Genomic DNA, 20801 nt, shown 5'->3' with positions numbered 1-20801 from the left:
GGTTAATATATATCTTATTATTTTGTTATGTCAAACTAGTTCAAAAAAAACCTGCATAACCTGATATCCAGATAAAATATCTAGAACTGGAATACAAAAGAGACTTTCATGACTTGATCAAAACAAAATATTTTATTAATAACCTGATTGAAACAATTTCAAACTTAGTATGGTAGATGCCTAGGTATCCAGAGACGAAGAAGGGCGTAGTAACTGACAAAATTCTTCGGGAAGTTAAAATAAGCATAGACTATTTTTTACGGTTATTAATTAACTTTCTTAGAGAAATTATTTATATTTTACCATGTGCTTAAAATTGAAACTTGTTTGTATTCGTGGATGGTAGTAAACTAATAACCGACAACAGTAGTACTTAAACTTTATGTGTAAATCTTGATGAGAGCGGATGGAGCCCCCTCCCACACCACACACACAAAAACATGTGTCTAATATTTTAATTTTAGAGAAACAATGTTTGAAAGTGGAGGCAACATTGAAGAAGACATAGACGTGTATGAAATATGATGTGCTAGCTAATATGATATATTTTAAAATGTATATTTTAAAGATTAGAGATGCCCTAAATTTTATTTTTTTAAAAAAATCAATAAATTTTCATTACAATTTACAATAAACTAGCAAGAAGCTAGCCAAACAGGTATGATCATCAAATACAAGATTTAACAACATACCTCCTCCCACATACAATTATCCACCTTGAAACCTAAAAACTTCCAATCATCCCAAGTAGCAATAGTGATTTCCGCTTTGTTATGTACCCAAAGAAAACTTATCACCTTAACTTCCTCCACCAAGCTCGCCACTAGAATGACCGCCCCCGTCATGGACTACTTCATTTCGGGCCTTCCACAACCTCCAAAGCATAACCAACATTATAACATAAAAGGCTTTAGCCTTCTTTTTTGGAAGGGAGGAGAATTTGTGGAGCTTACGAAGATCCATGACTCGAAATGTGTATATCGTGGGGACCTGACACTAAAAGGAGATGGAATGCCAAATCGCTTGGGCAAGGCCACACAACACATAAATATGCTCCACCGATTCATTGTGATCTCCATGAAAAGCACAATTAAGCGAGGGAACACTATTTTTTCGAGTCTCTAACGCAACCCGAGTCAGTAGGCGATCTAACTTCGCTCTCCAAGCCATCAAATTCACCTTTTTGGCTACCCAATTATTCCACTTAAACACAAAATCAGGCAATACATTCCGTTCGTTTGCAAGGAGCCACTTAATACTCTTAATATTAGACGACCTCAACTCATCTAGATCCCAACATAATTTGTCTCCTCCCAACTCAAAAAACTATTATATTTTTTTGAAGCAAAGCAAAATTGTTGTTTTTATAATATTTTTTTTAAATAAATACATACTAAAACATGTGTAATTACATGTACCCCTATAGAGAAAGATAAGAGGTGTATTTTGAAAGAAGAGATTGAAACTCTTGCTCATTTTCTTTCAATCTTTTTTTCATTGTAATCTTGCTCATTTTGGTTTCATTCTCTAGCTCCTATGACTCTATGAGATACATTTGATTTCGCTCTATAAAATAGTAGTCGTTATAGATGAGGTGTGTAGTCGTTAAAAAAAACTGGTAACCAAACACACCATGTCATCAAAAATAATTTTTTAACCTAAAAAATCTATTTTAGGTAACATGTCCATGTCATTATTATTAATAGTATGATGGTTCAATTATTTCAAACTTGCTAGTCATTATGCTAGAGTGTTCAATGAAAGTGACCAACTTTTGGATATGTCAAGCGTAGAACATGATTCACGAGTTATTGATTTTCTGAATATAAATATATCCATCTTACTAGAGTTTCAAAGATATATATTATATATGTTTATATCCTCAACTCTACTTTAAATGTAATAAATAAATATGTTGCTGAGCCATTAGAATGCCTAATTAATTAAGAAGTAGCTTCTGAATTGTTAATCATGTTTTTAAAACATTTTCTTATAGATGAATTAAACACTTTCTACCTCTTACAGAGATAGACTTTTAATACAATTATTAAAAGACTACCAAACATCACCTATTTATTTTCAAACTTCATTATGTTTGTCTAGGTATGAATATATTATGTGATTTTTACACCTCTCTCATTAAAACTAATATGCATGTAAATTTAACATAAAAACAAATTTTTTTCTTTAACGGACTACAAGCAATTTTAAAATGCAAACTTTAAACGGGTCATGACCAAGTAAATGGGGTAACTTGACTGTTATATATGTATTTACTTTTGTTCTTAGTTTATAAGGTTGATGAATCTGTCTGTTTAGTAAAATTCTAATACAACGCCCCCTCCCCCACCACCACCACCACCACCACCACCTTCTTCTCTATTGGTTCTGGCTCCACTACCGTGCAAAACACTTGTTGTGTACATAATGATTCCGGCTAAAAATGAAGAGGAAAACGAGGTGGATGGGGTGGGGTGGCTGATCTTAATTGTTTTTAGAGCCACAATCAGTTATTACGCATAGTCTTATAGATGTGATGTAGGTCTCAAACGAGACCCAACATGTGAACATGACCATTCATTTGTATTAAATGGGTTGGACCATCTACAATCAATGATTTGAACTACAGTTATCAATATAACATTAATGTTAAAATATGGTTCCTCAAGTTCAACTCCACTTACTCTTTATAGCATATACTTTTGTATATGGCTTTTCCTTTCTTGTTTTCATGTCTTTGACATGTGACATACTCCCATTTTTTTTGGTTTCTCTAATAACTTTCAGAATACAATTTTATAAATTCATGAATATATCGTTACGATGTGCTTATTTTTATCTAGGTTTATGTTTAAATTTTTGAAATGGAGTTATGCGTGAAAATATGCAAGTCATCGAGACACAAATGTTAAAATCATCAAAGTAGCTTCATGGTTTCAATCTTTTAGCATTTTTTTGTTATTGCTTTCCATTAATAGTTTTTAAAATATGATGTTTTATATAATTCTAATTTGCCGTTATGAAGTGCTTATTTTTTTTAAACAAAGTTTCTTTGTGAACCTTTTGCAAACTAGTTGTCGTTCTTAAGTTTATTCGAAACTGCAAGTGAATAATAAAGTACGATTCGGATTTATGGAATTTATGTGTAACCTAATACGGATTCACCTCATAGCCAGTTTTAATGTAATAAAATACAAAAATATATACGGATTCACCTCATAGCCAGTTTTGATGTAATAAAATACAAAAATATGTTTTGTAGATACACACTGAAGAAACACTAAGTGAACCCTTGGGCAGATTATAGATAATCTGGGGGTTAAGTAATGTTTCCCACGATAATGAGGTCTAGCAGAGAAGGTTGTTCTTCAGGGGACCTGCAAAACAGACACCATAAGCTCGTTACTGAGAAGGGGGGGGGGGGTTCCTCCTTGTGACCACCCTCCGGCGTGAGAATCAGACTAGATTGCTCTGAATATAAGTGTATATTAAGAGATTGCTAGATAAGATTGAGATATCAGATGATGTCCTTACCATTCCAAGGTGTTGGAGTATTTATAGCCGAAGGTAGGTTTCCTAGAAGGTACAGCCGGCTGAATAGTATTCCTGTTCTACCAACAGTGGACTACGCACAGGCCATGCTGGTTGGTGGATAGGCTACGGCCAACAGTAACAAGGTCGGCTGTATACTGTTCCTTTACTGCCGGCTACGCACTGTTCCACCAACTGTAGGCTGCGCACGTCCCATCGTTAGGGTTGGTGAGTAGGCAGCGGCTAATAGTGACAAACAGTACTAGAGGGTGCTCCTCCTCGTATTGTTGTCGGTGAGCTGTCACCCTGTGATTGGTTCATGGGCTGCTCTGGTCAAATTGTCTGTTCCGCCCATACCTTATTAGGTATAGTACGAAAGACCTTCCAGAAGCATACGGACTGGCTCATTTAGGCCGGAGTATTCCCGCCTTGCTCATTCCTTCATGTGACTACTGAAGTAGCGAATGCCTTGTGCGTGTAGCCTTGCTGTTAGTGCGGGTAGCCTTCCCTGATGGCTTGTATCCGCAGCTGCGGGAACAGGCGGGGTACTTCACCATTGGGAGGCTTTCCCTGCGGGTACAGCTGGCGTACTGCGCGTAAGGTTCTCTGAGCATGGTGGGTCCTGCTGGAGCAGTTGGTCATTGCGCAGACGTCCCTATTCAAGGTGAGTCTTGCGGGTCCAACTGGGCTCTGCTGGGACCTACCTCTTCAAGTCCTCCAGTCCAATGTTCTTCTCATGAATTATTAATAAGTGAGGTGAACTTTTGGACTTAGCAAGGGGTTTTTTTTGAAAAGGGTTTAGTTTTTAGGTTTTCCGTGGTGTTTCTTCCCGCGGTTTTCCTGATGTCACGCAGAAATTCTCGACTTTTCTGCTTGATCTTTGGGTGTGAAGCGGGTAGGTTTGTAACCTCCTCGTACGTCAGGAGCGTTGAGTCCCACTTGTGTGGATTCTCCGTGGGGTTTTGGTAGTTTTCAACATACTGATCAATTATGCTAAAACCACCAATCCCATCATGGAGTTTCGAACAATATAGTTCTCGACGTTCCCGTCATGCGGGGATGTTATTCCCGTTTCCGCCAGCATGGCCCAGAAGATCCTTCTTGGTTTGAATTCCCTGCAGAGTGCTAAGTATGTGAAGGGTTTTGCCTTGACACTGTACCCGCACTTGTCTTACGGTTACTTTACTTCCAAGGTATTCCTGGCGTCATTTCCCTGCGGGTGCTAAGTATGTGAAGGGTTTTGCCTTAACACTGTACCCGCATCCGTCTTACGGTTACTTGGTTGCCAAGGTAAGGGGTATTTTCCCGCTTACTTTTGAATCTTTTTGAATTTTGAATTTTGAAATTCGAAGAGTTGGTGGAAAGATAAGAACAGTCCAAACCTCTGAAACGTCGTGCGACGGTTTCTTCTGACTGTGTCAGGACGTGCAGGAAGTTATGGTGACGTGACAGTACATGGTCATTCCAGACGCTTTTTCAGGCGCGTTGGAGCGATTTTTCGGGCGCGTGGCCGCGAAATTAATGGTACGCGTCCTGTCAACAGCTGTTGCCAGCTTGCTCTTTGCCACGTGTCATAGTTTCATTGCACCTTCGATTTCTCTCTCCTCGGCATTAAATGCATCGCATTAATTGCGATTAGTATATAAAGGGGGAGAGGGTTCTTTTTAATCCACACTTTCACTCTTCTCTTCATCTTCTAAGCGATTTCCGGCGAATACTCACCTTTTCAGGCAAGCATTCTCCCGAAATCGTTTTCTTCTTTCTTTTTGCAAGATGTCGTCTCGTGATCTCGAATCTACAGCCGATGACAAGAGTACTGCTGGCGAGTGCCAGTGTGCTCTGCCTGGCGATCTGTATCGGTACGTCGTCAGGAAGTTCATGCTCGAGTCTCTCGAGCCTGAGTTTCCTGAACCCCATATGACGGTGTACGATGCCCCCAGAGGCAAGATCGGGGTTTATGCTGCATTCTTTGTTTATGGGAATCTTAGGTTCCCATTGACAAAGTTTGTTTACCGTGTCCTTGAGAGGCACGGTGTTCATTTGACCGAGTTGCACCCCATGGCGATCGCCAAAATTCGCCACTTCGAGTGGGTGTGCCGGATTTTGGGCATTGAGCCCTATGTTGACCGCCTGATGACCTTCTACACTTGGAGGTGCATCCAGGGGTGGTATACCCTGACGACCCGAATCAAGGGTTTGAAGATTTGCGCGACCGAGCGCAGTCTTCGCGCGTGGAAGCGGGAGTTCTTCTTCATCTCCGCTCGCACCATCCCCCTTGCCATGAAGTTTAAGAATGGGCAAGCTCTCCCAAGCCTTCACGCCTCCAACTACCAGGAGGGGGAATGGTTCTCGAAGATATCTCGGGTCCAATCTCCGGTTTACCGGTTTGCGGAGTCCGGGATGGTGATGCTGGGGATGAGCCGGGTGTGGAAGGCTGCCGATGCGCAAAAGATCCCAATCGTCCTCGAATACGGTTCGAACTCTGTTCCTTACGGTATGCTTTGTTTCTTATTGTTGATTTTGAATTTCTTCTAACTTCTTTCCTGTTTATTTCAGAGAGGAACGACTTGCAGTCGCTCCTGAACCCGCAGGAGGTTGACGGTCCCGCTCGGATGGGTACTCGCGCTCTAGACGAGAACGAGTTGCCCATCCTAGAACAGACGGCGGATCGGTTCGTGGAGGTCTATCCACTAGGCCACGAGATCCTTAGCGCCAGGCGGCCAGGTAAGGCGCTATTCGACCCTCGACCCCTCAATGTTGAAACCTCTGCTGGAATTCCTTTAATCGTTTGTTCTGATGAGGAATCCGCAGATGGTCCTCCGTTGGTGCGGAAGAAGAAGGCTGCCGGCGGGAAGGGGAAGGAGAAGGTGGCCTCCACTGCCGATCCGGTGCCTCGGTCTGATTCGGAGACCGAGAGCGAAGAGGTGGCAGGGAATCCCGGTGGTGATAAGACCACCGCTCCGGAGGCTGCGACAGTCACCTCCGGAGAGTCCAAGAAGACGACGGTGAGCGGCGCCAAGAGGCCGGCTCCATCGGGTTCGTCCCCACCTCTCCGTACCTTTAGGCTCAAGAAAACCCGTAAGTACAAACTTCCTTTAGCTTTTATCTTCATAGCTTAATATCATTTAACACTTATCTTCTTTGTGCAGGCGTGGATGTTGACGCATTCCAGGGTGGAGCGCAGAGGAGTACCTCTCCGCCAATGACGGTAGGCTTGGTCAGCCTACCTGAGGCGACGACCCAGGCGCCTGCGCCTGCCCCCGCTGGTTCAGTTGCTCACTCCTTTGAGCCGACTGTTCCAGCCGAGATGACGTCACCGCCGGCTGTGAGTGCCATTTTTACGGCATCTTTCACCTAGCCGGCGGTTACTTTTGTTGCGGATTCCGCGGCGGCTGCTACCATGCCCCCGTCATCGGCAACGACGGTCGATCCATCAGGTACGCATGGGGCTTCACGCCAATCTCTGCCACCTTCCCATCTGCCTGACCTCTTGGATGGATTTCCCTTGGGTTCAGGTGATGGGTTCGGCGGCTATCGGCCTGTTATTGACCCTACAGGTGCGTAGGGTTCTTTTGGCCCTTTTCATATTATTTATTTTTTTTTATATCATCTTTTCCTAACTGCTTTATGTTTTTGCAGTGTCGGATTCCAATGAAGTGTATGTTCCACGATGGAACATTCGCCGAGGAACAACCCTTCGCACCCCTGTGGGGTGCGTGGAATGGGCTCGTCACGCTGCTCCCAGTGGTGCGTTGGGGGAAGCCATTGCTAGCTACCAGGAGGGTAGGCTAACCAATGAGCTTCGGGTTCTCCTGGCCCGGATGCAGCCGCGCGTCGAGCTGCTTTGTCGTGAAAACGACAAGTTAAAAGCAGCTCGCCTTAAAGAAGTGGCTCAGGCGCGGGCTGTCTGGGAGGAGAACCAAAGGCTTTCCGCAGTGGCCGCGGAAAAGGAGAAGGCCTTCAAGGCCCTCGAGGTTGAAGTTCAGGCTCGACTCGAGGCCCGTTCCAAGGCTGCCCAAGCTGTTAATGAACAGCTTCGGCTGGCTAAGGAAACTGCGAGGAACGCAACCGAGAGGGCCACCAAGGCTGAAGCCGTTGCTGAGCCTCTACGCGTGGAGAATGAAGAGCTTAAAGCCAAATTAGAGGCTCTCCAGCAGGCTCATGATGCCTTGGCGATGGAAGACGCCAAAAAGCTCCAGGAGATCTTGGACCAGAGGGGGGTGCTTGACCATACTGAGCGGAAGTTAAAGGGCGTCGAAGAGGCTGCTTCAAAGGAAGTGTTGCTTGCCAACCTCAATAAGAGTGAAGCCGAACGCGCCCGTAACGAAGCTCAAGCTGCCCTCCAAGAAGCTCTGGTTGCCAAGGAATGGCTTGTTCGAGAAGCGTTGTCTCAGGTAAGCTTTCATGTCTTTACGCTTTTCTTTGTAAATAGAAAGGATTCTGATACTTGTATATTTTCTTGTAGGTTGTGCATCGGGTCTTCTCAGAGACGTCTTATGACGATGCTATGAGCGCAGCCCTCAACGTTTCTCATGAGGATGGGGAAAAGGCCGGCTTCCTGCTTGGTCTAGGGTTCGTTGAGAAAGGCATCCCGCCTTCCAACTTCCCTTTGTATAATGTTGATACTGAAGCTGTTTACGACCAAGCAGTGAATCAGTATGCCGCCTTCCCGCATCCGGTGGTGGAGAAGGTGAACGAAGTCGCTGCTGCTGATGATGGGCTTGCTATCCTTAAAGCTTTCCTTGAACCACCACGCTCTACTGATGGAGCGGGTCCAAGTGGAAGTGGTCCTGAAGCTTGATTCTGAAGATCCCTTTCCACCACTAGCGTAGATTTTTGCTTTTGTATAGCTCTTTGTAATATTTGAATTTTGATGAAATAAAGACTGTTTGTTCTTTGCCTTGTTTATTTTACGCATGTTTTGATCTAACTTAGCAATTTCTTTAGTACTTAGATAAGTTAACTTTTTAACGTGGTAAATTATAAGTTTGTTTCGCTTCCTCTTTCATGATTGTGCGGGTATGACCGTCACTTACACTTAGTAGGATGGCTTAACTTTACTTATATCTGACCTGCGTGGAAGTTTTCCTCATCTTTTCCTTTGAAATTTTCTAAGTGTTCAGAATAAGTTAACCTTTGAACGTGGTTGATGATAGGTTGAAGTTTTGCTTCCTTGTTCGTGATTGTGCGGGTAAGACCGTCACTTGCACTTACAAGGATGGCTAAACTTTACTTACACCTGACCTGCGTGTAGGTTTTCCTTATTTTTAGCGTTGTGTTTAAGCGGGTTTTGCCGCCTTCCACACGTAACGACTTACTTCTTCCCCCATTTATGCGGTGAATAGCGGCACCAGTGTGGGAAGTTCATAAGTATAAAGGTAAGGCTATCAACACATTGTGAAAGGAGAATCATTTCCATTAGAAGTGGCTCTAGGCCTTTTCTTTACAAATTTGGAATTGATCTACATATAACATTTGCGTAATTGAGCTCCATTCCATGTTCTTGGGATGGGAGTGCCATCGAGCCTTTCGAGCCGGTATGCGCCCTTTCCCAGGACTTCTTTGATAATGTATGGCCCTTCCCAGACCGGGGCCAGCTTTCCTGGGCGTTCTTGGTTCGAAGCCTCGTTGTTACGCAGTATGTAGTCTCCTACATTGAAGTTGCAGAGTTTTACCCGCGTGTTGTAGTACTTTTGCATTTGTCGCTTGTAGTTCTCTTCACGCACTGCGGCTAAGTCTCTGCGTTCCTCGGTTAGCATAAGGTCCAACCGTCTTTCCGCATCATTGTCTTCTGGCTGAATCAAGACCCTTGGTGAGGGTAAACCAATTTCGACCGGGACCATGGCTTCAGTGCCATAAGTGAGACTGAACGGGGTTTCTCCCGTACTGGCCTTCTTCATCGTTCTGTTTGCCCAAAGGACGTGCGGAAGCTCGTCCACCCAGCCGGATCTGTGTTCCAAGAGTCTTTTCTTTATGCCTTCGACGATGCTCTTATTTGCTCTTTCCACCTCACCATTACCTTGCGGGTGTGCCACTGAGGTAAAGGTGTGGGTGATTTGAAGTTCTTTCAGCCACTGTTGTAGCTTCTTGTCAGCAAAGTTGGTGCCGTTATCGCTCACCAAATTCTGTGGAAGTCCAAAACGACAAATAATAAATTCCCAAATAAATTTTTTGATATGTTTCGCGGTTGTTTGGGCTAAGGGTTTTGCTTCTATCCACTTGGTGAAGTAGTCGATGGCTACCACTAGGAACTGAACATTTCCTGCTGCTGTAGGAAATGGGCCTGTCACATCGATGGCCCACTTCTGAAATGGCCATGAAGAGGTGACTGGAACAAGTTCATTCTTCGGGCGGTGCGTGTTGGGTGCGTAGAGCTGGCAAGACCTACATTTTCTGATGTATGCCAGCGCATCCGTATGCATCCCCGGCCAGAAGTATCCCGCATTGTTTAGCTTAGCTACAACAGCGCGGGGACCTGCGTGTATTCCACAGATGCCTTCGTGTACTTCCCTTAGGAGGTAGTCAGCATCTTGGTTGTCCACGCATCTCAAAAGTGGGCCAAGAAAGTTACGCCTGTAAAGAATGTCATCGATGAGTTGATAATTCAGTGCTTTACAGCGTAGTTTTCTTGCCTGTGCTTTTAACTCTGGCAGTGTACCTGTCGCAAGGTATTTTATTATTGGTGTCATCCACGTTTCTGTGCCGGTTTGGATGACACAAATTTCTTTGTGCGGGACCGAAGGTGTCTCGAGGAGTTCAATGCGGATATCCTTTCCTAAGTGGGTGAAGGCTAATGATGCAAGCTTGCTTAACGCATCCGCAGATTTGTTTTCACTTCGCTTGACGTGTATTACTTTGCAGTCGTTGAAATCGCGCATAAGGGATTTTGCTTGTGCGAGGTACAGGGCCATTGTGTCGTTCACGGCCGTGTACGTCCCGTTGATTTGATTGGCTACTAACATGGAATCCACGTGGGCTTCCAAGTTTTTCATTCCCATCTTACGCGCAATTCTCAGCCCAGCCAAGAATGCCTCATATTCGGCTTCGTTATTCGTACTTGGAAAATCCAGTCGAATAGCGTAAGTGTATTCTTGGCCTGCTGGGTTGGTTAGTTTTAGCCCTGCGCCTGAACCCTCGTTACTGGCTGCTCCATCAGTGTAGAGTCGCCAGACATCATTGATGTCTTGTGCTGGAGAGGGTTGAGCCTCTTCATGGCACTCTTTTTCCCGCGATGCAGGCACTTCTGCAATAAAGTCGGCCAAAACCTGGCCTTTTATGGCTGGTCTTGTCTTATACTTTATCGCGTATTCCCCCAACTCAATTGCCCATTTGGCTAGGCGTCCTGATAACTCGGGTTTGCCTAGAACGTTTGCAAGTTTGAAGTTAGAGAGAATGGTGATTGGGTATCCCTGGAAATATCGTCTTAACCTGCGTGAAGCGTGTATAAGTGCCAAGACTAATTTTTCGAGGGTAGAGTACCGGGTTTCTACGTCTGTTAGGATACGGCTGACATAATATATTGGCATCTGGATGCCTTTTCGCTCTACTAGCAGGACTGCCCCGGTTGCTCTATATGTTGCGGAAAGGTATAGGATTAACTCCTCTCCCGTTTTTGGTGCTGTGAGCGTTGGGAGTTCGATCAAGCGTGACCGAATCTCCTGAAAAGCTGCTTCCGCTTCTGGTGTCCAGCGGAAGTGCGTTTTCTTCAAGCAGTTTCTCAGTGTTGACACGAAAGGAAACGATTTATCCGCATGGTTTGCCAAGAAGCGATTAAGTGCGACTAGTCGCCCATTCAGTGTCTGAGCCTGTTTGATGGTGGTAGGTGATTCCATTTTAACAATGGCTTCGACCTTTTCAGGGTTCGCTCTAAAGCCATCTTTAGTAACAATGACCCCCAAGAACTTCCCTTCTTCCATTCCAAAGGCACACTTGCTCGGGTTGAGCTTCATGTTTATCTTCCTGAGCGTGTTGAAAGTTTCTTCGATGTCTTTCAACATCGCTTCTGGGTCAGGGCTTTTGATGACCAAGTCATCCATGTAGACTTCCAAGTTCCTCCCAATTTGGGAATGAAACTCTTTGTCCATCAGGCGTTGGTATGTGGACCCGGCATTCTTAAGTCCGAATGGCATCATTTGATAACAAAATGTGCCATCGGGCGTCCGAAAAGCGGTTTTGTCCTGATCATCAACGGCCATGTGGATTTGATGGTACACCTTATACGCGTCCAGGAAGCATTTAAGGCGGAACGGTGCCAACGAATCCACCTTAAGATCAATTTCAGGTAACGGATAACAATCTTTGGGGCATGCTTTGTTCAAATCCTTGAAATCTATGCACATGCGCCATTGATTGTCATTCTTCGGTACCATAACGGGATTTGCAACCCAAGTTTGATATCTACTAACGCGTACGATGCCTGCGTCAAGGAGTTCCTTGACTTGGGTTCTACACGCGTTAGTTTGTTCTGGCCCCATTACTCTGCGCTTTTGTACGATCGGCGTAACAGCCGGATCGCATTTGAGCTTATGCTCTGCCTTACTTCGGGGTACACCAGTCATGTCAGCTGGTGTCCACGCGAAGATGTCAGCGTTTTTTTTGTAATAAACACTTGAGTAAGGTGCGTGTGGGATCAACAATTGTTGGGCCAATGGTGACGGCCTGGTCAGGGTACTTGCCGTTGAAGGCCCATCTTTCTGGTTCGGTGATGGTTGGTTTAGCCATCTTTGGTTTGGGTTTAGATGAGACAGATGCGATGCATACCTGGGGAATGCCGGTGATCGTCGCTACACCCTCAGCCGTTGGCCATCCCATCATGCCGTGAACTGAGGATACCACGGCGTTGAATCTTGCCATCCCGTCTCTCCCGAAGAGGATGTCGTATGTGTGGTGTGGCTTCCTCATCACGACAAAGTCCACATCTTCTGTGCGGGAGTGTTTCCCATCCGTAAGAGTGACAGGGAAAGATAGGATACCCAGGGGTGTTTGTGCTGCCATCAAACCCTTCCATCGAGGCGCAGATCGTTTCCAGGCGTTCCTTGTCTTCGTCATCTAGCTTGTCGAAGAACTGCCTGTACATTACCGTTGACGAGGCGCCGTTGTCAGCAAGAGTGCGAGAAGTGATGTAGTGCCCCAGCTGGCTTTTGATGACGATAGGGCCTTCTTTGCTGGGTCCTCCTGGCACTCGCGGGAAGCGCACTTCAGCTTCCTTCCACGCACATGGTTCTGTCGTTCGCCTTTTTCTTCCTCTGATCTTACCATGAACCATGTTGATGCTGATGTCAACGGGCTTTCGTCCGTTGCCTCGGTACCGGTTGTCGTTCCTTCCTCCCTTCTTGATTGATGCCACCAGGTGTGCCAGTCTTCCATCCTTGACGAATGCTTCAATAATATCCTTCAAGGATGTACACTCTTTCGTACTATGACCTTTTGTCCCGTGGAAGTCACAGGATTTACTCTGATCTGCATTAGGTCGCTGCCGGATCATTGGAGCTTTTGGCCATGGTAGCGTTTCAGTGGCAAATATCTCCGTGACGCTTTTGGTGAGTGGCGTCCACCGGTGCTTTTGGCTTGAAGGGTGTGTGTGATTTCTTCCGCCAACAAGAGGGTGAGAGCTGGATGAGGTGTCAAAGTTTACCCTTGACTGCCAGATACCTAGCTTCCTCTGTTTGTTCTGCCGGGCGATCCGAACATTGTTCTCTCTTGTCCTCTGCGTGTAGAGGTGTGTACTCTGGGGAAGATCCCTTCCCAGTTGCTTCTCCGTCTCGGCAAAGCGCTTTGCCGCCGTCATGATGGCATCCCATGTTGATGGCATGCCATCCTTACCCGTTAATGTGCGGATAAGCTCTGGGTATTCGGCGCCTTGGATGAAAGCGGCGCGAACAAGATCTTCACTTATGTTGCCGAGACTTAGCTTTTTGGAGTTGAAGCGGGTGATGAAGTCTAGTAAAGATTCATCCTCCTCTCTCACGCAGTTGAGGATCGTCCACTGTTCTTCAGTATATTTCCTCTGTTGGCTGAAGTGCTGGCTGAACTTGTTCTGAAAGTCCGCCCAGTCATATATGTGGTGGACCGGTAAACGATCGAACCATGCCCTGGCCGCTCCAACCAGAGTCATCTGGAACATATAACACCACGTGGGTTCCGTCCAGTTACTGACGGTTGCCCCCGCAATGAATCTGTTCAAGTGGTCGTCTGGGTCGGATAGACCATCATAAGTGCCAATGTTGGACATTTGTTTGGCACTTCTCGGGGCGATTGCTTCCGCAATGTCCCTTGCGAACTTTGACTTTCCTGCATTTGTAGCAGTTGGCCTAAAGGTTTTGGAGAAGTCACGCGGGTTTCTCTCCGCATTCGTGGGTTTAAATGCTTCCCCAAAATTCCTTTTCGGCTGGAAGTCCGTTTCCTTACGCTTCCCTTTCGCCTTATGGCGAGGGTTTGCGTCGGTATCGGATTCTTCCCTCTCGTCGTCTGAGTACTCGCACTCGCTGTTCATATTGAGATGTTGGCGAGTACTGCCGAATTCGTCAGCCTGTTGAACTGAACGCAAGCGTTCATCCAATTCAGCTTGGAACTCTCTCTGACGTGCTTCGGCCCACGCCTTCACTTGATCTAGTGTTTGGCGAGGGACCCTCGTTCGTTTTTCCAACTGGGCATCGGTGAACCCCAGTGGAATATTTACTGCACTTGCCCCGGCTTGGGTAGTCGGGGTAGTGTTCGTAAGATTTGTATAACCGCCGGTGTTCCCCCCAGTTGCTGGGGTTGTGGTTACCGGGGTTTCTTGGTCGGTTACTGGCCTTAGGACCGGAGTAACGTTAACCATTTCTTCAGAAATTTTGAAAAAACTAAATTAGTTCTAGCTTTTATGCACGGATGGCGCCAATGAAGAAACACTAAGTGAACCCTTGGGCAGATTATAGATAATCTGGGGGTTAAGTAATGTTTCCCACGATAATGAGGTCTAGCAGAGAAGGTTGTTCTTCAGGGGACCTGCAAAACAGACACCGTAAGCTCGTCACTGAGAAGGGGGGGTTCCTCCTTGTGACCACCCTCCGGCGTGAGAATCAGACTAGATTGCTCTGAATATAAGTGTATATTAAGAGATTGCTAGATAAGATTGAGATATCAGATGATGTCCTTACCATTCCAAGGTGTTGGAGTATTTATAGCCGAAGGTAGGTTTCCTAGAAGGTACAGCCGGCTGAATAGTATTCCTGTTCTACCAACAGTGGACTACGCACAGGCCATGCTGGTTGGTGGATAGGCTACGGCCAACAGTAACAAGGTCGGCTGTATACTGTTCCTTTACTGCCGGCTACGCACTGTTCCACCAACTGTAGGCTGCGCACGTCCCATCGTTAGGGTTGGTGAGTAGGCAGCGGCTAATAGTGACAAACAGTACTAGAGGGTGCTCCTCCTCGTATTGTTGTCGGTGAGCTGTCACCCTGTGATTGGTTCATGGGCTGCTCTGGTCAAATTGTCTGTTCCGCCCATACCATATTAGGTATAGTACGAAAGACCTTCCAGAAGCATACGGACTGGCTCATTTAGGCGGGAGTATTCCCGCCTTGCTCATTCCTTCATGTGATTACTGAAGTAGCGAATGCCTTGTGCGTGTAGCCTTGCTGTTAGTGCGGGTAGCCTTCCCTGATGGCTTGTATCCGCAGCTGCGGGAACAGGCGGGGTACTTCACCATTGGGAGGCTTTCCCTGCGGGTACAGCTGGCGTACTGCGCGTAAGGTTCTCTGAGCATGGTGGGTCCTGCTGGAGCAGTTGGTCATTGCGCAGACGTCCCTATTCAAGGTGAGTCTTGCGGGTCCAACTGGGCTCTGCTGGGACCTACCTCTTCACACACCTAACACCTATCAATCATGATTATGAAATTATGTGTTTCCATGATCAGGAGAAACTAGGTTGTCGTTTAATATATGGCCATTTTGATTTGATTTACTAAATTGGATTTGGCCGGTGTACGTTTTTAAAAGATAAGATTGTAATATTAAAGATGCATCATACATGCGCCATGTTCACACCTTTTAAATTTCGTCAGTTTGGTCAATAGTTGGTACTACTATTAACCAATCGATTTTTCAGGCCTACGAGTTATGATCAGAATTTTGCTTCGAAAATGTTAGGGTAGAGATGATATAATCTTATTCTACATATTGGATATTTTTTTGTTTTCCAACTTCTATACCAAGTCAATCTTTTCTTCAATCTTAAAATCTTAAAAGACATTAAAATATATAAAAAAATTATTAGAATGCAAATTTTAAAAAAATAAATGCTGTTATTTATAGAACCAATAAATTTGTAGTTTATATGGTTAAAATTTTCAAACCACATTAACAAACTAGTTTGAAGTTTTTTTTATATATAATATATAATTTTTATAAAAGTGAAGAAAACGAAAAATATGAACCACTAATAAAAGAAAAATAATAATAATAATTTCACTATGGAAATGAAATGTTTTGTGGATATAAATCAAATACAAAAATTGTTTTTGTGGATATAAATCTAATATTTTTTATTTATGGTATTTATTTCTTTCCATGCTTGGGAATAACTAGGGTGTCGTTGGATAATATATGTGACCATTTTGAGTCACTAAATGGGGTTGGTGTGACGAGTCTTTACTCTAACTCTCTAAGGGCCTGTTTCTAGAAGATAAGATAAGGCCACCATACTAGTGTGTTAACTTGTTATGTCTCGAAACTCATGGTTGAGGCCTGAGGGACATAGTTTTGGTTGTAAACTGTCGGTGATCAGGTGACCAGGTCGTGTATGAAAAATGTGACGCTACAAAACTATTTTCAAATGTTTGAGATGTACATGAACACATGATCATATTCATTATTTGTTCCATTTACTTAATTTCCTTTAACAAATATGTGAGATGTATATGAATATATGATCATATTCATTTGTTGTATATCCAATTATCCATGTTCTTTGTTTTGTGTATGAGTGAGTTTTAGAGTTTGTTTTATTCACATATCACATATGCATCATTGTGGCTTTTTACTATGAAACAACATCAATATTTATGTGTTTAACCTTAGAGCGTTCATAACAGGAAACTCTAAACTTATATTTTATTTACAATATATAATATAGAATAAAGAAAACATATAAAATCCATGTTCTTTGTTTTGTGTATGAGTGAGTATTAGAGTTTGTTTTATTCACATATCACATATACATCATTGTGGCTTTTTATTGATGAAACAACATCAATATTTGTGTGTTTAACCTTAGAGCATTCACAATAAGAAAGTCAACTTATATTTTATTTACAATATATAATATAGAATTAAAAAAACATCTAAAACCCTTCTCCATTAGAATCTCTAAAATGAAGAAAATTTTGATAAAAGCAATAGTGCCATTTTATTTTTAAAGGGTTACTATTTATCAGTCTATATAACTTTGTGCATGTATAAAGCCGAGAAAAAAAACAATAAAATAAATGAGTAAGATAGAGATAGAGATAGAGAATCGAATATGTGATGTTTTAAAAATTTAACTAAGTTTAAAGAAAAATACGTTTTTTTAATTAAATTATGTAAATGGAAATGCTCTTATATGCATATGATTTTGTTGTTTCAACTTTTATGCACCAATCCTTATTCATCTATCAACAACGCTATATGTTGCGATAGCAATAATAAATCAATCTTTCTATCTTTGAAAAAACATATAAATATAAAAACATAATCAATAATTAAACTGCTATATATTTTTATCCCTATTTTCAAGAATTCCAAAAAAAAAGAACAAATATGTTTTGTAGTAGTGAAAATATTAAAACTATGTTTTCTTAATATTCAAAACTTAGTTATGAACACTTAAGTTGAAAAAAAGGGTATTATGAAACTTATTGAAAAATAAAACAATACAAATTAATTTATAAAAAACAGTTTTGAAAACTAGATTATTTTAAATGTTAAACATGTCATTAAAACTTATTTAAAAAAAAGTAAATTTAATTTTATTAATCTCACTTTTTTGCGATTGGTTGAAAAATGTCCCGTCTCAGAAAATTGCTCTTAGTTGTTGCACTTTAATGCTATTTATTTATATTGGACCCTCTTTAGAAAAAAAAAACTTAAATATGAATTTCAAACAGATGTTTTAGGCTATTCTGATAGGAAGAAAAATACAGGTCGATTGATGTAAAATTTATCCCGAAAGAGTGATCTAAACAACTTAATTTTTGTTCATTGGAAGTTTAAACACCCGAATTAAAGCAACGTTTCGGGATCAGATTTACATCAATCAAGGTATGAATATCACTTTTATAAACTTGTCTCCAGTGGAGTATTGTAATATCCTTATGTATCGCCTCATGGTTCCTCAATTCCCGGTTGATGAGATATGCCAAGTTTGTCGCAAGGCGTGTTCGGACTCGTGTGGGGAGCACGTGGTACATTGTAAAAAGCTCCCGGGATTCAAGTACAGACACGATCTAGTTAGGGATGTGCTCTTTGATATATTCAGCTGACCGAAATTTCTGTTAAAAAAGAACATGTGAATTTATTGACTGGCCCATTGGATGGAAGATCATCTCTTCAACCGGCTGACATTTTGATCTTTTGAGAGGAAAATATGTGTGTGGATCTAACATGGGTTTCCCCTCTGGTGGGCTTAAGGAGTAGTAGTTTCACAGTTGGTCAGACATCTTTTAAAGCTACTTGATGCAAGGTGATTAAACATGAGAATACGTGTTTTGACAACCAACATTAGTTTATACCTTTAGTATTTGAAACTTTTGGTTTCCTCGTGCAGTCGCGCCCAAAGCTGTGGAGTTACTTAGCCGAGTTCAACGAGTCATGCATATTAATGTTATGACCCCAAAATCAGTCAATATGGTTTTTAAAAGATTAGGTTTTTTAGTTTAAAAAGGTGTAATAACACAACTTATTATCCGTTTACCTTTTGTTTCGATGTAGTAGTTGCTTTTTAAATTGACCGTTAATTAAAGAACTTCACAATAGGGCGAGAGCATGTGAATATGGATGCTAGTCTTTAGATGTATAATATAAGCATACACCCCTTCATGTAAAATAACCTTGAACATATAATTCAACTCACAAACATTATTATGCATCATATATAATACAACGATTATTCATAGACAACACAAGCACATGCAGGTGAATAATCTCCACCAAAACCAGATGCAGCCAAACATCAACTTTTGATTTAAACATCGCGCAACGACATGATTAACGACACTTAACTTATGCATGACGACGTATAATTACTTTCAGTTTCACTTGGGAAGATGATGAGTCTCAATATCTTTAGTGACATTGAGACAAAACTCCATCAAACTATCCGGCTCACCAATATTCTCATTCACCTTCTCGTAATGGAAAGTCCACGTCACGACGTTCTCTTCACCGTGTGTGTCCACATGAACCGTGATCAAGAAGGTTTTGTAAGCCTCCAATATATCGCCCCCAATCACCTTGAAGCACACAGACTTTTTCTCCTCGTCGATCGCCTCAATCACTTCCTTAGCCACTTTTGGCTTCCCATCTAATTAACACATCACAAACATACTATTAAAAAAAATACATGGCTTTTAGTGACATATAATAGTTGAAAAAACGTGACGTACCATGAAAAAAGTCCCAGACAATAACAGATCCAACCGTACCCCATTCACCTTCGTGCAAATTAACGCCTTTTATATTGTTGGGGCTCATTTCGGATATGTGGTGTGGTCTGTGTCTAAAGATTTCGTGGAACACATCACCATCGGACTTGATGGTAGTTTGCTTAACCAAAGTGCCACTTAGAGACATGTTTCTTGATTTGTGATCAAAGAAGAAAAGAAGAGAAATATTGAATGAGCAAAATGTTATGTGCTTGTTTGGCTTTAAATAGACTTCTTGGTTCAATCATGTCCTCTTAACTTTAACTTGCTCTTAATATAATATACTTGTCAAACTATTATATATATATATTATATATCTATATATATATATATATCTATACTATATATAATACAATGATAAATTAAGACACTTGATTTTAAAAATTTTTAAAATGCTGATGAATAAAGTACATGTGTTAATAAAGGGAAACTTGTATTTTAAACACAATTCATTCAACTTACAAGTTTGTCTCCTCATCTTTCGTATTATGTATTTAATTTCAATTTTAAATTAACTTCCACCCACGTTTTTTAAACGACTTCCATATGTTAATATTTATATAAAAGAAATTACATCATGAAAACGATCAATTTGTTCTCTTGAATTTGAATATGATATTGCTATATTTTCTCAATTTAAAAAATTAATATATTACGTAGGGGTGTTCAATGCAGGGTTTGATTGTTTTTAGGTTAAACTTGTGAGCCTAATTGTTAGTACCGTTTTTTGTCTTCCAAAAACCAAAACTAAACCATTGAAAATTGAAACCAAACTGTTACTAACGGTCTAGTTCCGGTTTAGTTTCACAGTTTAGGCTTTGATAATAAATTTTGTTTAAAATGATTATTAATTTAACTGTACCATCAATCCTAACTAAGTATCAACAAAACATGATAATTGAGAGTATGGATGAACAAATTTGGTATTGGTACTGGTACCGATTCGGTATCAAAGTTTTGAGTTTCAGTATCGGTATGTTGCCGGTATCTCCCGAATTTTACCTTCGATACCGGTACCGGCACAAAAAATTAGCGATTTTTGGGATCAGGAATTTTCAGTGTCGATACGGTACCGGTCTCATCTCTACTTGAGATGATCATAATATGAAGCATGATAATTCTAGCCACATAAATGATAAACATTAATGGAAGACCTAGGAGACAAAATAATTAGAACAAAGATTACATCAAATCATATTGGAATTACCGAATTAGGTTAACATAGAGTTGTAATATCCAAGTTTACTTATATTAAAAAAGACTTTGTTAAATTATATTTTAACTATATCTAATATATATAACAAAACATATCTAACACTAAATAATAGAAAAGAATGAAATGACTTCAACATGTACAACCTAGTTTGGTTTCCTATGACATGTTTCTTGTATAAATCGTGAACAAAACCATTCGCTACTGTTTGAAAATTTGAAACCGATAAACTAATCGAAAGTAAACAAAAAAATACTGGTTTACGACCAATATTTCAATCTTAACTTAAATAATAAATCCTTTTCTTTTAATTGTTTTACGAGCAATAATTATAGAGTTGCAATGTTGTGACTCGTTTGCTACTAAATTTAAACGGTCACATCCTTTGCGACC

At 41.8% G+C, this 20801-nt stretch overlaps 1 protein-coding gene across 1 annotated transcript; it reads right to left on the bottom strand.

Annotated features, from left to right (window-relative positions):
* Nucleotides 1-18592: 18592 nt before the first annotated feature.
* LOC143548173 (kirola-like) lies at nucleotides 18593-19397 on the bottom strand. The gene is made up of 2 exons (XM_077039413.1): nucleotides 19157-19397; nucleotides 18593-19074 (listed from the first exon to the last, which is right to left on the bottom strand). Exons 1-2 carry the CDS (start codon nucleotides 19341-19343, stop codon nucleotides 18806-18808), a joined length of 456 nt encoding a protein of 151 aa, XP_076895528.1. The 5' UTR covers nucleotides 19344-19397; the 3' UTR covers nucleotides 18593-18805.
* Nucleotides 19398-20801: the final 1404 nt, after the last annotated feature.

The sequence above is a fragment of the Bidens hawaiensis genome, unplaced genomic scaffold, assembly GCF_021521415.1.
Source record: "Bidens hawaiensis isolate Kalapana, Puna unplaced genomic scaffold, B.hawaiensis_p1.1 tig00014923_1, whole genome shotgun sequence".
Lineage (NCBI taxonomy): Eukaryota > Viridiplantae > Streptophyta > Magnoliopsida > Asterales > Asteraceae > Bidens > Bidens hawaiensis.
Note: the sequence above shows the minus strand (reverse complement) of the source record. Positions and strands in the feature narration are given on the sequence as shown.

What these genes read in the sequence shown, in the direction of transcription:
- LOC143548173 (XM_077039413.1), bottom strand. Translation starts at nt 19,343, where the DNA reads ATGTCTCTAAGTGGCACTTTGGTTAAGCAAACTACCATCAAGTCCGAT. An exon ending in TGTCTGGGACTTTTTTCATG is followed by an intron (nt 19,075 to 19,156) that starts GTACGTCACGTT and finishes TGTGTTAATTAG; the next exon opens with ATGGGAAGCCAAAAGTGGCT.